Here is a 16491-nt window from a genome sequence, read left to right as displayed (position 1 = left end):
GAAAGTTCATTGAGTTTAATCGAGATCAATTAAGTTATTTATATATATATATATATATGGTTTTTTATTTTTAATTTATTAATATGAAATGTCTATTTGTTCTTTATTTAAAATTATATAAAATATAAATTATATTGTTAAACTCAATTGAACTCAAAATTAAGTTTGATTAGGCTTGATTTGCATGACCTCGAGTTTGAACTCGAATAAAGCAAAATAAAATCGAGCTTTGAGAGTTGGAGTCCAAATTTTTTAACTCAAATCGAACTTGAATAGTACACTACTCGAATTCGACTCTACTTGATTCAATTGCATCTCTAGTTAGAACAAGTGATTTTCATTAATTTTAAACATCTAACTCGATTTACACAAGCTCTAAATAATCAAATTGGCATTACTCCTGCTATCCAAATCTACGAGTAACAGTGAAATGATTGATTCGATAACACTTTGGAGTTGATAATCATTATAAGTCTTAATCTCACATATGAAGGAGAGCAATTGCCCCTTAAGAAGCTTAGGATGCATAATGAGGATTAAGCAAAGGAGTTTCTACAAAATGTAACTAATTTATTATTTTAATAGATGCCCTACTAGACTTCCTATGGGTGTCGGATGGTTAAGTGTTTATCTTGCTAAAGAATGTAGTTAATTCAGGTTTATGTCCGAATATAAAGGGTATAATAAACACAAGTGTCTATATTTACATGATAATTTAAGTGCTGTCCAAAAATTTTTTCCTTTTAATCGGTATTTCCTATTTTACAGTTTAATCGGATGCTTTAAAAACAAAAGAAGGTTATATATATATATATGAAATTTCCACACTATTTAATTTGAAACTGTTGAAACAATAACGGTTAATGCTCCAAAATTTTGATAGATTTGAGTGTTGGGGAAGAGAAAGATAAAACTCAGAATTAGGCTTTCATAGTATTTAAGATTTTTTAATTCCATTAAATTATTAAGTTAAGATTGACAATATGCAAGATACTAAGATAACCACAACCTATATATATAAGATAGATATCTTCATCATATTTATGAAGCCTTAACTCACAAATGTGTGTGTGTGTGTGTGTTTTTTTTTTGTTTTATTATCTTACCTTTATTAGCTGTTTCAACCTTAAATAAAGTCCTTAATTGTGGTCGATAATCAGTAATCACTCCCTATCTCAAGTCTCAACGCATCCAAAAAAATCACTCCCTATATATGTAATCTTTTTCTTTTCATATATATATATATACACACACATATGAACACTTGAAGTAGAATACAAAGCCAAAAAATTAAAAAAAGAAGACAATGAACGAAAACACAGCTTCAGTCATTACTCAATTCTTACGTGAAATTGAACCGTTAAGGGACTTGTACAAGAACAAAAAGAAACCTTAAATAGGGAAGGTAAAAATGTTACAAAAGTTCGAAAATAGGGAAGGTAAGTGATATTTTCTGAACTTTAAAGGTGCTAAGTGACATTGTAATAAACCTAAAGGAGGTTTCTGAAATTACCCCGTAAAAAACACACGCTCACCCACTCACCAGTTACAACTTACAACTTCACTCATAGCGTACAGTATAGTATAAAATACTTTACTGGTACAGCGGTGGAATCAGTACAGTAGTTGCGTTTGGAGTTTGGACTCTTGTTTTTATTATTTGTGCTTTCCCGCTACTTCGCGTCACTTGCAAATACTCTCTCTCTCTGTCTCTCTTGCTGCAATATATCTCTCTCTCTCCCCTCTACTCTTCCTCTTCGTTGAGTGAACCCTATCCCTCTTCCTCAAGTCGTTCATTGGGCTCTTCTGTTGTTGTTTATGTCTTTTTGTCTGGTATATTTTAACGGTTGATTTTATTGATTTATTTATGTGAACAATTCTCATGTTTCTTCGGGATTAACGGATGTAAGCTGTTGATCTGGACGCTTAATTTTTTGTGTTGTTTGGTTTATGCTAATTCTGAATTTGTTTCTCTGATGGCTTTCTGGTTCAGAGTTTTGTTTAATCTGTTCGACTGCTGACAAAGATGTAGGGAATGTTAAAGGATACCATAATAATTGTTTTTTATCCAAACGTTTTGATTATTTGCCTTTCTTTTAGTTAAAGAGCATGGAAAATGTGAAACTTTTTATATTCTTTTCTACTATGCACTAAGAAATGTTGTGATTTTGTAGCTTTGTGGTTGTTCTTCTTTATTTTTTTTGCGTTTTTCTGATATTTTATAATTGTAATTAGATATTGTTTAATTGAGAAAGATTAACTCTCTCTCTCTCTCTCTCTTATAGTTTTGTTTTCGTACTTGGATGTGATCAGCACCATCTAACTTGAGTTGTGTTATGCTTTTGTTGATGTTCTGAGGTTTAGTCACTGAGAAATGTTGGAGAAGTGGGATGAAGATGATGATGTTTCTTACATCAAAATTTTTAAAGAAAGTTAATTTTGATTATAATGTAATTGTTTGAATTTGCTGCGATCACTTCACTTCTACCATGCAGCTTCTGTCCCTTGATGGAAATAAGAGATCTATTTAAGATGAATCGTGGTTTTCTTTATGTGTAATCCCCTTTATGTTGGTTTCTTTCAAGGTAAATAGTGTTAATTGCTTATCATGATGAAAAGGCGAATCTGTTCGGATGAATCGCGGTTCTGTTTGTGTTTAATCTTTTTGGTTGGTTTAACTTTCTAGGTGAATCATGTCAATTACTTACCATGGTGAGTAATGGAATATGTTTAAGACCAATTGCAGTTTCACTGATCTTTATTCCCTTTTGGTTAGTTTGAGTTTATAGGTGGATAGTGATAATACTTACCATGATAAGAAGGGAATCTGTTTTAGATCAATTACGGTTTCATTTGTGTGCTATTTCTTTTGGGTGTCTATCTTTCTAGGTAAGTCGTGTTAATTTCTTACCATCATGAGAAGGGAATTTGTTTAATATGAATAGCAGTTTTGTTTATGTTTGATCCTTTCTGTTTGTCCTATCGTTCTAAGTAAATTTTGCTAACTACTAACCATAATGAGAATACATGATCACTCTGCATTTTAACTTGTGTTCTTTTGCAGTTTTTGTGTTAAAGTTGGTAGCCAAATAAATCATGGTCGAATTTACGTGCTGTCCAGATTTAGTGAAAGAAGTTGGATTTGGTTCATGTTCTTCGGCTTCAGATAGTAGCTATGATTGTGTAACTCCAAGATATTCCTCTGATTCAAGGTGCGTTTATGTTGCATGTTGGGTTGCACGGGTTTATGGTCTTGCGATTTCAGTTACTTTTTCTGACCAATCCCACATTGCCGAGGATTATCTGTAAGATTATCAAGTTCAAAGTTACTCTGTGACTGTTATGTCTCTAGTGTTCTATTGATGCATTCTTTTTAGGCTTCCAAATTTGATCAAAGGGTTTCCATGACTATTTTAGTAAAATCATTTCTATATGGTTGACTAGGTGCTGTTATTTATTAGAAGCATCCATGATATGAATGAATAATATGTATCTGGGCAGAAAATTATGTTATTTTACTTTCATTTGGGCTAACCAAAATTTGACTTTCTCTAATTTTTGGCTTCTAGTTTCACTAGTCAAACAAGTTCTTTTTCAACAAGACGATCTTCACAGGCAGGCTGGACAGATGAAGAGGTTGGTAGATGGCAATTATTACTTCAACTTTTCTCAAATGTCCTATGGATGTAGATTATTAAATTTAGTTCTTTATCCTTTTTTGAACTTTAAAAAAGGACTAATCTTTCTATTTCTTCGGCTTATTTGATGGATGAATTTTTCAAGGACTGTCTGACTAGTATGAGTTTTGACCCTGTAGAAGCCGTATCCAATATGCGAAATACCTAAGATGTAGCTAATTATGTATTTAGAAAAATAAGATGCTAATTAAGGTTTGATTTTTCTCATGTCAAGTTCTTTCTAATGGATTCAGATTTCTCTGACAAGCTAGTTGGAGAAGTTTTCCATTGAGTGAAACACAATTTAAAAGGATGATAATTATGTCATAATGAATCTGATCTCTTCATCGGCTATATACTGGAAATTTTGAATTTTGCATGCCTTGAGATAGTCTATGCCTGAATTTCCATTTTTAACCTCAATATCAGATGTGCTTTTCTGTCTAACTTCTGTTGTATTAATAGGATAATCTGCTGGCTGAAGTGGTTAAGAGGTTCAATGGGAGGAATTGGAAAAGAATAGGTAAATAGCACACTAATTTAATAGCTTTCTGCCAATCTGCACAAAAAATTGTTACTGCCATGAGGTAATGCTACCTGTCCTGTAGTAATTTAGAGTGCAAAAAAATCGATGCGACTGTCTTCTCCTTGCACAGCTGAATGCATGACCGGAAGGACCGATGTTCAGTGCTTGCACCGCTGGCAGAAGGTTCTAAATCCTGAACTTGTCAAAGGCCCTTGGACAAAAGAGGTTAAAATTGTGTCTATCTAAAGCAGGAACATGCATTTATTTATTTATTTATTATCTATTTATTTTTGTTATTGATATGTAATGTCTAAATTTCTTTTTCAAACCTTTAGGAGGATGAACAGATTATTCAGTTAGTCGAGAAATTTGGCTCCAAGAGATGGTCTGTTATCGCTAAGTATTTGCCAGGTCGAATTGGCAAGCAATGCAGGGAAAGGTAGATGATGTTAGTTATTAATTTTTCTATAGAATCAATTCGGCTATCTAGATATTTCTATTTACCATTGTGGGGAGACATTTTATTGATAAACACCATGAGCAATTTGCTGAATGGGGTGCTGAGGATCGTTGGCTTTTTGTTCTTTTGTAATATGTTTCTTTCTTTTTTTTTTTTTTTTAAATTTATCTTCTCTTTGCCTTTGTTGAACTTTTCATGTGGTGAATAGCTTAAAAGTTTCATTCTTTTGGCTTTAAGTTTTGCATGTAAAAGTGTTAAATTGACAATTAGAAAATCGTCTCAAGAGACATAGTAGACACAAATCAAACTAAATTTTGTTTCAAAGTCTTTTGTTGTTTTCTTGGTTGGTCCATTTCATTCCGCAAATCCGTTTTCTGCGGTGTATATGAGACCTTCCAGGTCATGTAATTTGGTGGTTGCTCAATTGGTTTTATGAATTGCCAAGCTGCCTTGCTTAAAGTTAAGTCAATTGTGTTTATCCTTTGTGTATTGACCTTGACCGTATCGGCAGTTTAAGCTGAATCACATGAAATTGACAGTTGAGGCTGACATATACATCTGGTCTTCCAAGTCTTGTTTTCACTGTAGATTCCAGCAGCTAAAGCCAGAAGTGACACAGTTGGAAATATTTCTTTGAGTTTTGAAAGAGAGAGGCCTTTATCCCTTTTGTGGCCAAAAGGATTATGTATTATGTATGCACCTCGATTTCTTCGTTAGCCAAATGAGAAAAGTCCATGAATATTCTAGTGTCATTGGGCATATATCCCTAAGACTGGTATATATGCAATCTTTTGAAGTCATATGTAATTTCAGGTGGCACAACCATCTGGATCCTGCAATAAAGAAGGATGCATGGACTGAAGAGGAAGAAGCAATACTATCCTATTATCACCAAATATATGGCAACAAGTGGGCAGAAATAGCCAGGTTTCTTCCTGGAAGGTATCTATTGACACCTTCACTTGGAATTTCAAACTTTGATTTCTGTGATCGTAGCACATTTTACATCAGAGCTATGTAATCAATCTAAACATGTAAACTCTGCCCAGTTTTAACAATAAATGAGTGACGTGTGAGATGTCCTTCAGGTTCTTAGCGGTGATTAAATGCAGTGTTTTCAAATCTAACAAGCTTGCTGCTGGTAGAGTTTTTACGTTACTTGTAATGAATGCAACTCTTGGAATAAACAGATCAAGTATTTGGATTTCCTGATGTTTTCTGAGCCCCTGTGGTATGGGGTTAAATTTTTCGTTAGCATGGTTGATCATGCATTTGATATGTGATTACATATTAATTTTGTTAAAAATATTATTTTTTTGGTGGGATAAAATGCCTATAGAAATCAATGACATTGTTTGTCCATCATGAGACAGACTTCCTTGACGCTAAAATTGCCTTTTCTTGCACTCATGTAAATTGCATGATAAAAATTTTGATTAGTAATATCGTTGGTTAGCATTCTAAATCTTTTACTGTGCAAGTTTGAATTAGACAGTATGCATTACGTATGCATTATTAAGTTAGATTTTCTGTCAAAGTGTGGTAAACTCCCCCCCCCCTCCCAACAACACTATTAGAAGTTAGCAAATTTTTTGTGTTACATAAACCAAAACCATATCATGCTTTATTGATCTCATGCCCCTTCCACCTCTTTGGGTTGTTGACAGGACTGATAATGCAATAAAAAATCACTGGAACTGCTCAGCAAAGAAAAAGTTCGATTTGAACTTGCCTTGTTGCTCTGAGCTGGATTCACAGGGGAGTACTTCTGATGGTTCCTGCATTACTCAAAAGAGAACAAGTTCCATTGAGCATCAGTTGTTGTCCCAGAAAGTTCGTGAAAGAAGTGGCCTTCAGGAAAGGGGTCAGGACAATGTTGCTCATGTCTGTTCAACAGAATTATCTCTTGGAAACACTATTTTTCATATGGACCATCTAGAGTCAAAAACTCATCTGCATGGGACCTGGCGATCTTCAGACAAAGGGGTAGGCAATCTAATAAATTCACTTGGTAGGTTCAAAGTTGGTGGCACGGAAATTGTTCCCGCAGATATGCATGGCAATCCTTCGCCAGGCAAGAGGATTTTTCCAAGAAAACTCAATCCTCTCTATATATCTCCTTTTTCGAACTATCACATGATTTAGTGCAATGTTTTTTGAACCAGGTTATGCTTTTTCCTCTGCCGTTCCTCCTGCTAAGTGTGAGAGGATCTTTGAATCTCCTGAGAGGATCTTTGAATCTCCTAAGAGGACCAGGCATGTGTCAGGCCTCTTACCAAATACTGACCTTTTAAGTTTGTCAAGTTATGGATATAGTAAGGATCATGGTCAGCTTAGCAAGAAAAACAAAGTTTGTAAAACTACACCTTGTCAGGATCATTGGCTGTCCAGCTTTTTGTGTTACGATCCACCTCAATGTCAAGACCTAGTCTCGGCTGAAAGTGATGGGATTATCAGTCTAGACAATCACACCAATCATTCCAAACATCGGCTATTGTACTTTACCCCTCCTAGTTTAGTGCTAAATATTTCTGGTAACGGTAGTAGCAGTCCAGAGTCTTTGTTGAGAAACTCTGCTATGGGTTACAAGAATACTCCATCAATTATAAGAAAGAAAATTTCAAGAGAAGCTAGGGATGAAGCCTCTTGTTGCAAAAACCCTAGAAATACAACCTCATCTTCATCTCAGAGCAAGGAGATAAATAGCACAGGCTCATCAAAATTGGAGGGCACTTCAGTTTCCAACACTTACAAATCTGAAACATCAGTTGCTGGAAGATCTCTAGAAAGACGATTGGACTTCGCTTCTGATAGGGAATGGGAGTCTACTGCTGTTAGGTTTTCCACCCCTATCTGTGCATCATCATCTGCACTTAACTCTGGAGGAAAAATGAATTTGACTCCTTAAAAGAATTTAATTGGTTAGTATTGGAACTTCTCTTTTTCTCTCCTTTTTGTAAATACCATTTGTTTTTTTTTTTTTTTAACTTCTCGTAGGTTTGAATATATGGTGACATAAAAATGAACTTCAGGAAGAACAGTTTCGGCCTAATTTGGTGGACATTCTCACAGTTACTGGAAAGGTCAGTTTGCATTCAAATTGTTTGTATGATTCCTCATGGATATAATAGTTTTACAAAGTTGCAGTTGAATTGAATCGGATGTAATAGTTTTAAGGATGGGTTACAAATAGAGAAAAATGCTTCTTGGAGAAATAAAGTTTAGACAAGCAGTCTAGTGTAAAAGCCTAAAGTTCGTATTTTTTGTGTTCTAAATCTGTCTACTTTCCACCATCCACACCAATGATAGATCTTATCAACAAGTTTCTTTCTACAGGTCTAACAAATCCAGCAGCAGCAAATGCCATACAAGGAACAAGGCGATCTCTAAGAAGTTAGTTTCATAGTGGTAGTGCCAGTGAAACGCAACTGGGAGGAGGAAACAAACAGCAACTTAGTATCAGACTGAGCAGAAGAAGTAGATTTCCTGTTTCCTCGGTTTCCCTGTGTTTGCAAGAGGCAAAACTTGATCTTTACTCGAGTATAGTTTCAGTTTCCATTGGAAAATGACTGCAATAAAATTTGACCCGGGGATGAGGCATGTCTAGTTTCATGGAACCTTAGAAACTGTCTTTAATAATTAGAGAAGTTTGTTAGGCTTCTCTTCTCCAATAAGCCCTTCATAGTATACCAAGGTGAAGAATATTGAATACATCGTCTTTCTTTTGCTTTTTATAAGTTTTCCTGGATAATTTCTGTGGATTGATCTGAGCTGGTTTGATATTTACTCTGTATATGTGTTGGTTCTGCAGTTTTATCTGTGGCCAATAAATTAAGATCAAATTCAGCTTCTTTTGCAAATTGCAGCTCGTGGGGTCTAGATTTTTAGGTCTGTCCGCTCAATTAAGGTACTTGATGCTTGCAAGTGGTCTATTGTTGGCACTGGCTCATAATTCTGAGGGATGCCTCTCAATTTAGGTAATAAATTGCTGTCTGGTGCAACGAACAACGAACCGTGATAATTAAATTAAAAAGAATGGCCCACAAGTTGCATCCTGCTTTTAGGTGTTAGGACAACCTTTACGCAATCAAAAGGAATCCCAAGTCTACTGTATCTAATAGCTAATAGAGAGGCTTTCCACCAGACCTATTTTTTTGTTGTCGACATAGAAAGTATTCCAGTTAATTTTTTTGTGCTTGTGCATCCCCTCTCTCAAGAATACATAAGATAGTAGGAGAGGTGATTCGAACACGCGACCTTATAACATGCTACTCCGAAATCATTCGAGCCAATCTAGGGGCTTCACCATACCTATATGAAATGTAAAATTCTGAAACAAGTAAAACCTGAAAATAATCATCGACTGAAAACCAAATGTCATGCTTAGGTTCAGTACACAACCGGGAAGACAAATAGAGAAGAAATGAAGTTCTTCCAATTTTCATGTCAAGTGCACCAAATCATTTTCATATCGGTTTATTTTTTTCCCATTTTCATTTGTCCGCAGAGATTCATGTATTCATGCCATTTTTACTTTTCCCGTATGCCTCCAATTTCATAATTATATAGTCGTGCACGCGAGATGTACACATAACCAAAGGTGGAGTTTGTTGATTGCTGATGTCATGTATTCTAATCTTACGGTTATTTATTTTCACATTTTTACTACTTCAATCTTATGATTATTAATTAGTTTTTTTTTTTTTTTTTTTTTGTCGCAACGATAGATGTCCTATAACCTAATCTAGCCTAGTCTAAGGGGAAGGGGAGGGGGTTCGATGTGACTCCATCGATGAATGTCAATTAAGACCGCCACAAATTGTGGCAAATTTATGGGAGGCAGGGATTGAACCCCTGACCTCCAGCATCACCTTTAATGGTGATGACCACTGGACCAAATGGCCAGTGGCAATTAGCTATTTATTCTTGCTAAAAGCAATTTAATCAAGCCAATAAAGCAACTATCTCTCTGTCTCTCTCTCTCTTTACTTATACTACGTGTTTTGTACTTCTTTTTTTTTTTAAATTTAAACCATTACTTATTAGTCCTATCAGTTTCCTCGATATGTGTGTTTCCAAATGATTACAAGTCGTCGACCATTCACTCCTAATTTTGAGAAAATTTAACTTTGACGTACAAAATTTTATCCTATACCAATGACCAATTTCTTTTTTCTAAAGCATATATGTACTATTTAGAAGTAATAAATTCATATCCTTTAAACATAAGTAAATTTTATATACACTGTCAGTGTATACACTATCATGGTTGGATATGCAAATTTTGAATTTTAAATTCAAATTTTGCATGTGTTATATATCTAATGGTGATAGTGTATACACCGACAGTATATATAAAATTAATCCTTAAATATAATGAAAAATTTGTTCGGCCGTAAATGGAAATGCTTTAATCTTTCCAAGATTCAGTTCATACTTTTCTTAGTCGCACTTTTCAGAAGTTGGAGATGACATACGTTAAGAGTAAATCTTATATATACTTACAGTGTATATATTATTATCATTGAATTCTTGACATATGTGTAAAAAATTGACTTTCAAATTCCCTTTTTTTCCTTCTAATGGACAAGCACATGTTTTTTTTTTTTTTGGTTTATTTGCACTTAACATAAATTTGTTCACATGTATAAACTTATTATATCCACCTTTTTTCCTCTAATGGACAAACACTGGTTTTTTGGGTTAATTTGCACTTAACATAAATTTATTCACATTTACAAACTTATTCTATCCATCCAAGAGATGTTGACTACAAAGATTGGACCGATACTTCATCATATATTACTTGGAAATATTCTTGTCAGGATTGCCATATTGAATTTTTTAAAAAATTTTCGAGAATGTTTCTTCTACGCATTTTTCAGCCACCTTTTTTCATACGTAATATTCTAAAAACATTATAATAATTTTTTTCTCCAAAAGCTTTCTAGATTATGCAATCCGAACAACTCCTTTGGTCCGATGATAAAAATCGAATCATATTCCAAGATATCATAGAAGGATTTTAAATCTCTAATAGATATAGATTACAAACTTAAAAATTATTTAGAATATGAGTTTTTGCGAAAAAATTCTTTTGACACATTTTTAATTATTTTTTTACCTTACATACATTACATCACACTGTCACATTATATATTTTAATAAAAACTCTAAAAACTTACCATCTAAACAATGCTTTACTTTTTAAAACTAATTAACTAGTTACCATGAGGTGTTAGCTAACACCCAAGATTACCCAAATCATAAAAAAAACTCGGATATAGGCATCATCCCATCAATTTCGGCTTGCAATAAATTCAATTTTTCCACAATTTCCTCTACAGACCAATAACAAACCAAAGGTTCGGCAAGAAGGTAGGCATAGGAATTAGCCATCATTTGTGTAAATTCCCCACATCTTAACTCCTAATCAGTTGTCAAGAAGCCATAGCTGTAGTTTATGCCCAACCCCTCCACTCATTCACGGCATCTGACATCAACATCCCGCCAACCCATCTAATCTGGGAACTTACGTGATATGCAAAACAAAACCCCCTTTTGGAAATTGACTGAAAAGGATACAGCTTTCATCCGTTATCCATCCCACCGCTACAGCATCATCATGATTCATGCTCATCTTTTTGTCCCTTCACATTTTTCAACTAATACACTACTATATATATATATATATCGCTAAGTACTAGTCCTACATGCTTACGTATCCTTCCCCATTAATTTCTGTGCCTTGGCTCATCTTTTTATCCGTTGCTTCGAACAGATATCTCAGTTTCTTCATACTATTTTTTTCCATTTCCATCGGTTTCCCAGTATTATACTCTTGAACCCTTTTCAAGCCTCCCCATTTCAGACACTTTTTTGTTCCCAAACTCAAACGTTTTTCACAGGACAAGAAGGGTTCTTTTTTGCTTTACTTGTGAAAGAATGGCCGTGGGAGTGGAAGATAGGATTTTGGTGACAGGAGGGGCTGGTTTCATTGGAACTCATACTGTTCTGCAGCTATTGAAAGAAGGTTTTAAGGTTTCAATCATTGACAACCTCGATAACTCCGTCGAAGAGGCTGTTCTTCGAGTCAGAGAGTTAGCGGGACCCCAGTTGTCTAAAAATCTTGATTTCTATCTGGTATGCTTACTCTTCATGACCCATTCCATGTTTTTGTGTCTTGGGTTTTCCTTTTCTATCTTTAATCTTCTTTTCAAGAAGTGATGGATTTTTAATAGCACTGAGCTGTATCTAGTTTGTATTTGAGCAAGCTTATGTCTTTTGTTTTATTATTAGTTCCTTATGTTTCGAGAAATGATGGAATTTTTAGTGTTGCATTAATGTTCTTAAGTTTTTCTTTGAACAGGGTATTATCGGTTTCTTTATATGGGTTTTAAATTTTGCAGAATACTTGTTAGTCCTAACAATTGAAGAAAACTTTTTCTTTATCAAAGAAAATTTGGTTGTCCTTTTCTTTTCTTTTCTTTTCTTTTCTTTTTTTGGTGCTCGAAGTGAGGGGTGTTTAATCTTGAATCTTGGTCATGTTTTACGTGGTTGCAGGGTGATATTAGAAATAAGGAGGATTTGGAGGAGATATTTTCAAAAAACAAGTAGGTTAAATGTATATTTCATTTTGTGGATAAACGAAAGTAATTTACTTGTTGCAATGAATTTGACACTTGTATTCCTTTTCACATTTGCTTTAATCTTCTGTTGCATATGCCTTTGTATATTATGATATAATTAGGGGTACATTGGTGTTTTTTATCAGGTTTAATGCTGTTATACACTTTGCTGGCCTGAAAGCTGTTGGGGAGAGTGTTGCTTATCCTATGCGCTATTTTGACAACAATTTGGCTGGATCAATCAATTTGTACATGACCATGGCAAAGTACAACTGCAAGAAGGTATGCTGTGTGTGCATTTGGTTTTCCCTTTTTTTTTCCACATATTCCTTTACTCACAACTTAGACCGAAGAGATAGATGAGAAGGGGGAATAGGATGGTGCCTAGATGGAATTTTATGATTTTTTCAAAGCTGTCATATTCTTCTTTTTTGGGAGAATTTTAACAAGATATTTATTCTTGAAAATTTAATTTCAACATTCAGTATCCCCTGTTTGATGATGCATTTTAAATTGGGAGTTCGTTCTTGCGTCCTCACTTTGAAGGTAGCTTGCATGAATTGGTTTCTTTTTGTAGGATGAAATGAGGCATCAACTTAGTTCATTTGATGTACTAGCATAGAAGATGCCTAGTGTCGCTTAATTTGCTTAATGTGTTTTAACAGTTGGTCTTTTGTTTATGTTATTAATCTGATTGTTTTTGTATGCAGTTGGTTTTCTCTTCATCTGCCACTGTATATGGCCAACCTGAAAAAATTCCATGTGTTGAAGATTTTGATTTGAAGGCTATGAATCCCTATGGCCGCACAAAGGTATTCTCATAGATCTCCCTATAGTTTGGTGATATAGTCGTCTGCTTAGAACTTCATGAAAGCAGTCTCCCTGTCTCTGGTTCAGAATGGCAGAAGTACTTATACTACTTGGTTTTCTGCCTGTACTCTAGCTATTCCTGGAAGAAATTGCTGGAGACATTCAAAAGGCAGATCCAGAATGGAAAATTATCTTGCTAAGATATTTCAACCCTGTTGGGGCTCATGAGAGTGGTAGGCTTGGAGAAGATCCTAAGGGTATCCCAAACAATCTCATGCCTTACATAGAACGAGTAGCTGTTGGTAGACTACCTGAGTTAAATGTTTATGGTCATGATTATCCCACACCTGATGGTAGTGCAGTAAGTGAACTCACCTGATATCATGATTTGGCAGTTATCTTGCTCTAAAGTGCTCTAAAATAAACTTGCCTTTTATAAGGCTTAACGTTTTGTACAAAAGCTAAGTAGTTTCTTGGTTAGCAGATACGAGACTATATCCATGTGATGGATTTGGCAGATGGTCATGTTGCTGCCTTGCAGAAGCTTTTTCGAATGGATTTTAAAGGTCCGTAGATCCTTCTGTATATAAAGATTATTGCCGGCTGCAATTAAAACTAATCACTGCTTTTTATGAGCCAATATGTAATAGTATTAATGTGATTTTAGAAGATGACCATTTTGAGATTTTGTTTCACTTTGTTTTACATTTTCTGATGAACATTGCATATTAGGTTGTCATGCTTACAACTTGGGGACTGGCCAAGGTACATCTGTCCTCGAAATGGTTGCTGCTTTCAAAAGAGCATCTGGAAAGGTGATCTCTCTCTCTCACGCGTGCACGCACTCTCACTCGCACACAAATAACAGCTAACAGGCAAATGCAAGGCATGAATGCATATCTGGTAAATGTTCAAGCTGCTTCTGACTTTTGCACTACTTTATTACCTTCAGGACATCCCCATCAAACTGTGTCCAAGAAGGCCAGGAGATGCCACTGCAGTTTATGCATCAACAGAGAAAGCTGAGAAAAAGCTTGGTTGGAAGTAAGTTGCTTTGCACTATGTTGCATTACATTGGTGATGAAAACAACTAAGTCGTTCAAATTCTGATACATTTTCCTTCTCTCTGGCTGCGAGGTTACCTCATTTCTTGTAGTTCCTCCTAGTTGCTTTGGATTTGTTTGAAAACTTGAATCTAAAAAGGAAAATGTTCACATCCCAGTTGCCAATTGTTGTACCATACGATGCTATAAGAATTTCAACAAGAATTTGATGTTTTTCCTTTTTCTTGGACAGACAGGCATTCGTGTTTGTTTAGTATTGTAATGATGCCTCCACCTTTCGGTTTATGCATATCATGCTATGCGAGTCTTTAACAGCTATTTGTAATTTCTCCTCAGGGCAAAGTACAACATAGATGATATGTGCAGAGATCAGTGGAAGTGGGCAAGCCTGAATCCATGGGGTTACGAGGGCAAGCCTTGACTCTTGATACCTCTTTATCCCAACTTTATCAGTAGTAGTTGTTCAATTCCTAGCATTGTGTTAATACTAAGAATATTTGGAAGCAAAATCAACTCAAACGTGATGGTCCTTCTGTTCATTGAACGAAGCAAAATCAGCTCGAAAATCAACTTGATTTCAGATCTCCACTCTGATCATTTTCTGGGCTTAATTCTGCAGTTACCGTGGTTTGGATGCTAGAAGGCAAGAAATATTTCAAACAGATATTTAACTCTATACTTATGTCTTACACCAGAATCTAGCAAAATATTTCAGAATTTCTGGTGGATTTGTTTTCTATTTCTCATGCTTATTCTGAAAGTCTAAAACATACCCCCAGCTTGCACAGGGCGAAAAAGATGAAGTCGTTGGTGCAGACGTTCAATAAGAATGTATCCTACCAAACATACCACCGGCCTTGACGCCTAAATTTAATTGTGTTGCTTATCTGTATATAAGTTAACACTGAACAATCACAAGAAAAATTGTCTCCTGCAGCGTTTAAGCACATGTTGTTATCAATATTAATTAGTCCTCATTTATACCAAGTTGCCAACCCTTTCTCTAAATTTTTTTTGGGATAATATTAGAAACCTCTCCTGAGGTTTCTCTTAATATCACCTAGCGCCTTTGAGGTATTAAAAATATCACTTACCTTCATTATTTTTATTATTTGTGTGACAAAATTTTTAAAAATTCTAAACTGCCCTTTTGCTCATTTTTATTGAATAAAAATACTCATAAATCACTTTATTTATGCTAAGAAAAATCATCACCTAAAAAACAATTTTTAGTAGTACCATCACATCACAAAATTATAGTCCATCAAAATATAAATTTAGAAAATAAAAAAATATTTATAAAGAAAAACATTAGCACCAATTTGACGCTATATGCTTAAAATCGATTTATTATAAACCTTATATTTTTTTTCCCAACTTTTTCTCAACTCATGGTCCAAACCTTTAAATTGTACTAATCGTTAAAAAAAATCAACTCAAAATAAACAAAGAAATCATACCCCATTCTATCACAATTACAAAAAAGTAAAAGATAAATAAAATTTAATTTATTGTAATTTATAAATAAAAAATTGTATAGTCATCCAAAAAAATAAGAAGAATATTGGAGAAAAGGGAAAGAGAAGAAAGTGACTTTTTTTTTTTTGAGCTCCATTTATTTATTTGATATGTGCATTATGTGTCAAATTGTAATTATTAGGGGAGGTCAGTGATTACATTACTTTTAAGGGTGCTAAGTGATATTATGAGAAACCTCAAGGGAGGTTTATGATATTAGCCCATATTTTTTATATAGCACTTGAACCGCAAACTGTCTCCCACACTTGAAGCTGAAAGTTTGATATTTTCTTATTATTTTCAACCTTGTTTTTTAAAAGGGAAGCACTAATTAGTGAAGAAAAACAAAATGAAAGGATGAGAGTCAAAACTACATCCCGGGGAAAAAGAATTAAAGACCTTAACCATTGGATGACATCTATTATCAAATATTCATTTGCTTGTCTGTCGAACTTATTTCCGGTGTTAAGCCCCTATAAACTCATTGAAGAGTTGACGTGCATGTTTTCCTTCGTCTTATAAGTTAGCTAACCACGCCATTTCCCAAAAATTCATGCAGCACGGCTGGATTGACAAACAATATAACACTAAACCAACTGCCATTAATCAGTACATGCCTGCAAACTATTGGGGTACAGAAATGATCAAAACTCTACTTACATAAGCATTTCCAAATGTAACTTGGGAATTAAAACTCTACTTACACAATTGTTTTCCCACATCGTCCTTATTGACCTTATTTTTGAACATATACAAAACCAAAATTGTGTCTTTAAGTGAAAGGAATCTCAACTTGTAAAAGGAACAG

At 34.6% G+C, this 16491-nt stretch overlaps 2 protein-coding genes across 7 annotated transcripts; both read left to right on the top strand.

Moving 5' to 3' along the window:
- Positions 1-1612: 1612 nt before the first annotated feature.
- Positions 1613-8514, top strand: LOC113703098 (uncharacterized). Of its 6 annotated transcripts, none has more exons than XR_011819896.1 (11): positions 1613-1833; positions 3065-3212; positions 3570-3636; positions 4143-4200; positions 4334-4428; positions 4539-4642; positions 5477-5605; positions 6331-6737; positions 6829-7584; positions 7661-7746; positions 8000-8514. XR_011819896.1 is itself a non-coding variant. In XM_072061558.1 (9 exons), exons 2-9 carry the CDS (start codon positions 3097-3099, stop codon positions 7569-7571), a joined length of 1719 nt encoding a protein of 572 aa, XP_071917659.1. In that variant the 5' UTR covers positions 1613-1833; positions 3065-3096; the 3' UTR covers positions 7572-7585. The 6 variants fall into 6 exon arrangements, 1 of the variants encoding a protein (XP_071917659.1); XR_011819895.1 differs by having other exon boundaries at positions 1613-1905; positions 7696-7746; XR_011819894.1 differs by having other exon boundaries at positions 1614-1833; positions 7696-7746.
- A 2862-nt stretch (positions 8515-11376) lies between these two features.
- LOC113704011 (bifunctional UDP-glucose 4-epimerase and UDP-xylose 4-epimerase 1-like) lies at positions 11377-14745 on the top strand. The gene is made up of 9 exons (XM_027225604.2): positions 11377-11806; positions 12227-12276; positions 12438-12573; positions 13002-13103; positions 13235-13462; positions 13586-13667; positions 13834-13916; positions 14054-14145; positions 14502-14745. The coding sequence occupies exons 1-9, from the start codon at positions 11609-11611 to the stop codon at positions 14584-14586; spliced, it is 1056 nt and encodes a 351-aa protein (XP_027081405.1). The 5' UTR covers positions 11377-11608; the 3' UTR covers positions 14587-14745.
- Positions 14746-16491: the final 1746 nt, after the last annotated feature.

This window comes from Coffea arabica, chromosome 8e (assembly GCF_036785885.1).
Source record: "Coffea arabica cultivar ET-39 chromosome 8e, Coffea Arabica ET-39 HiFi, whole genome shotgun sequence".
NCBI lineage: Eukaryota > Viridiplantae > Streptophyta > Magnoliopsida > Gentianales > Rubiaceae > Coffea > Coffea arabica.
This window is presented reverse-complemented; position numbering and strand designations above follow the sequence as displayed.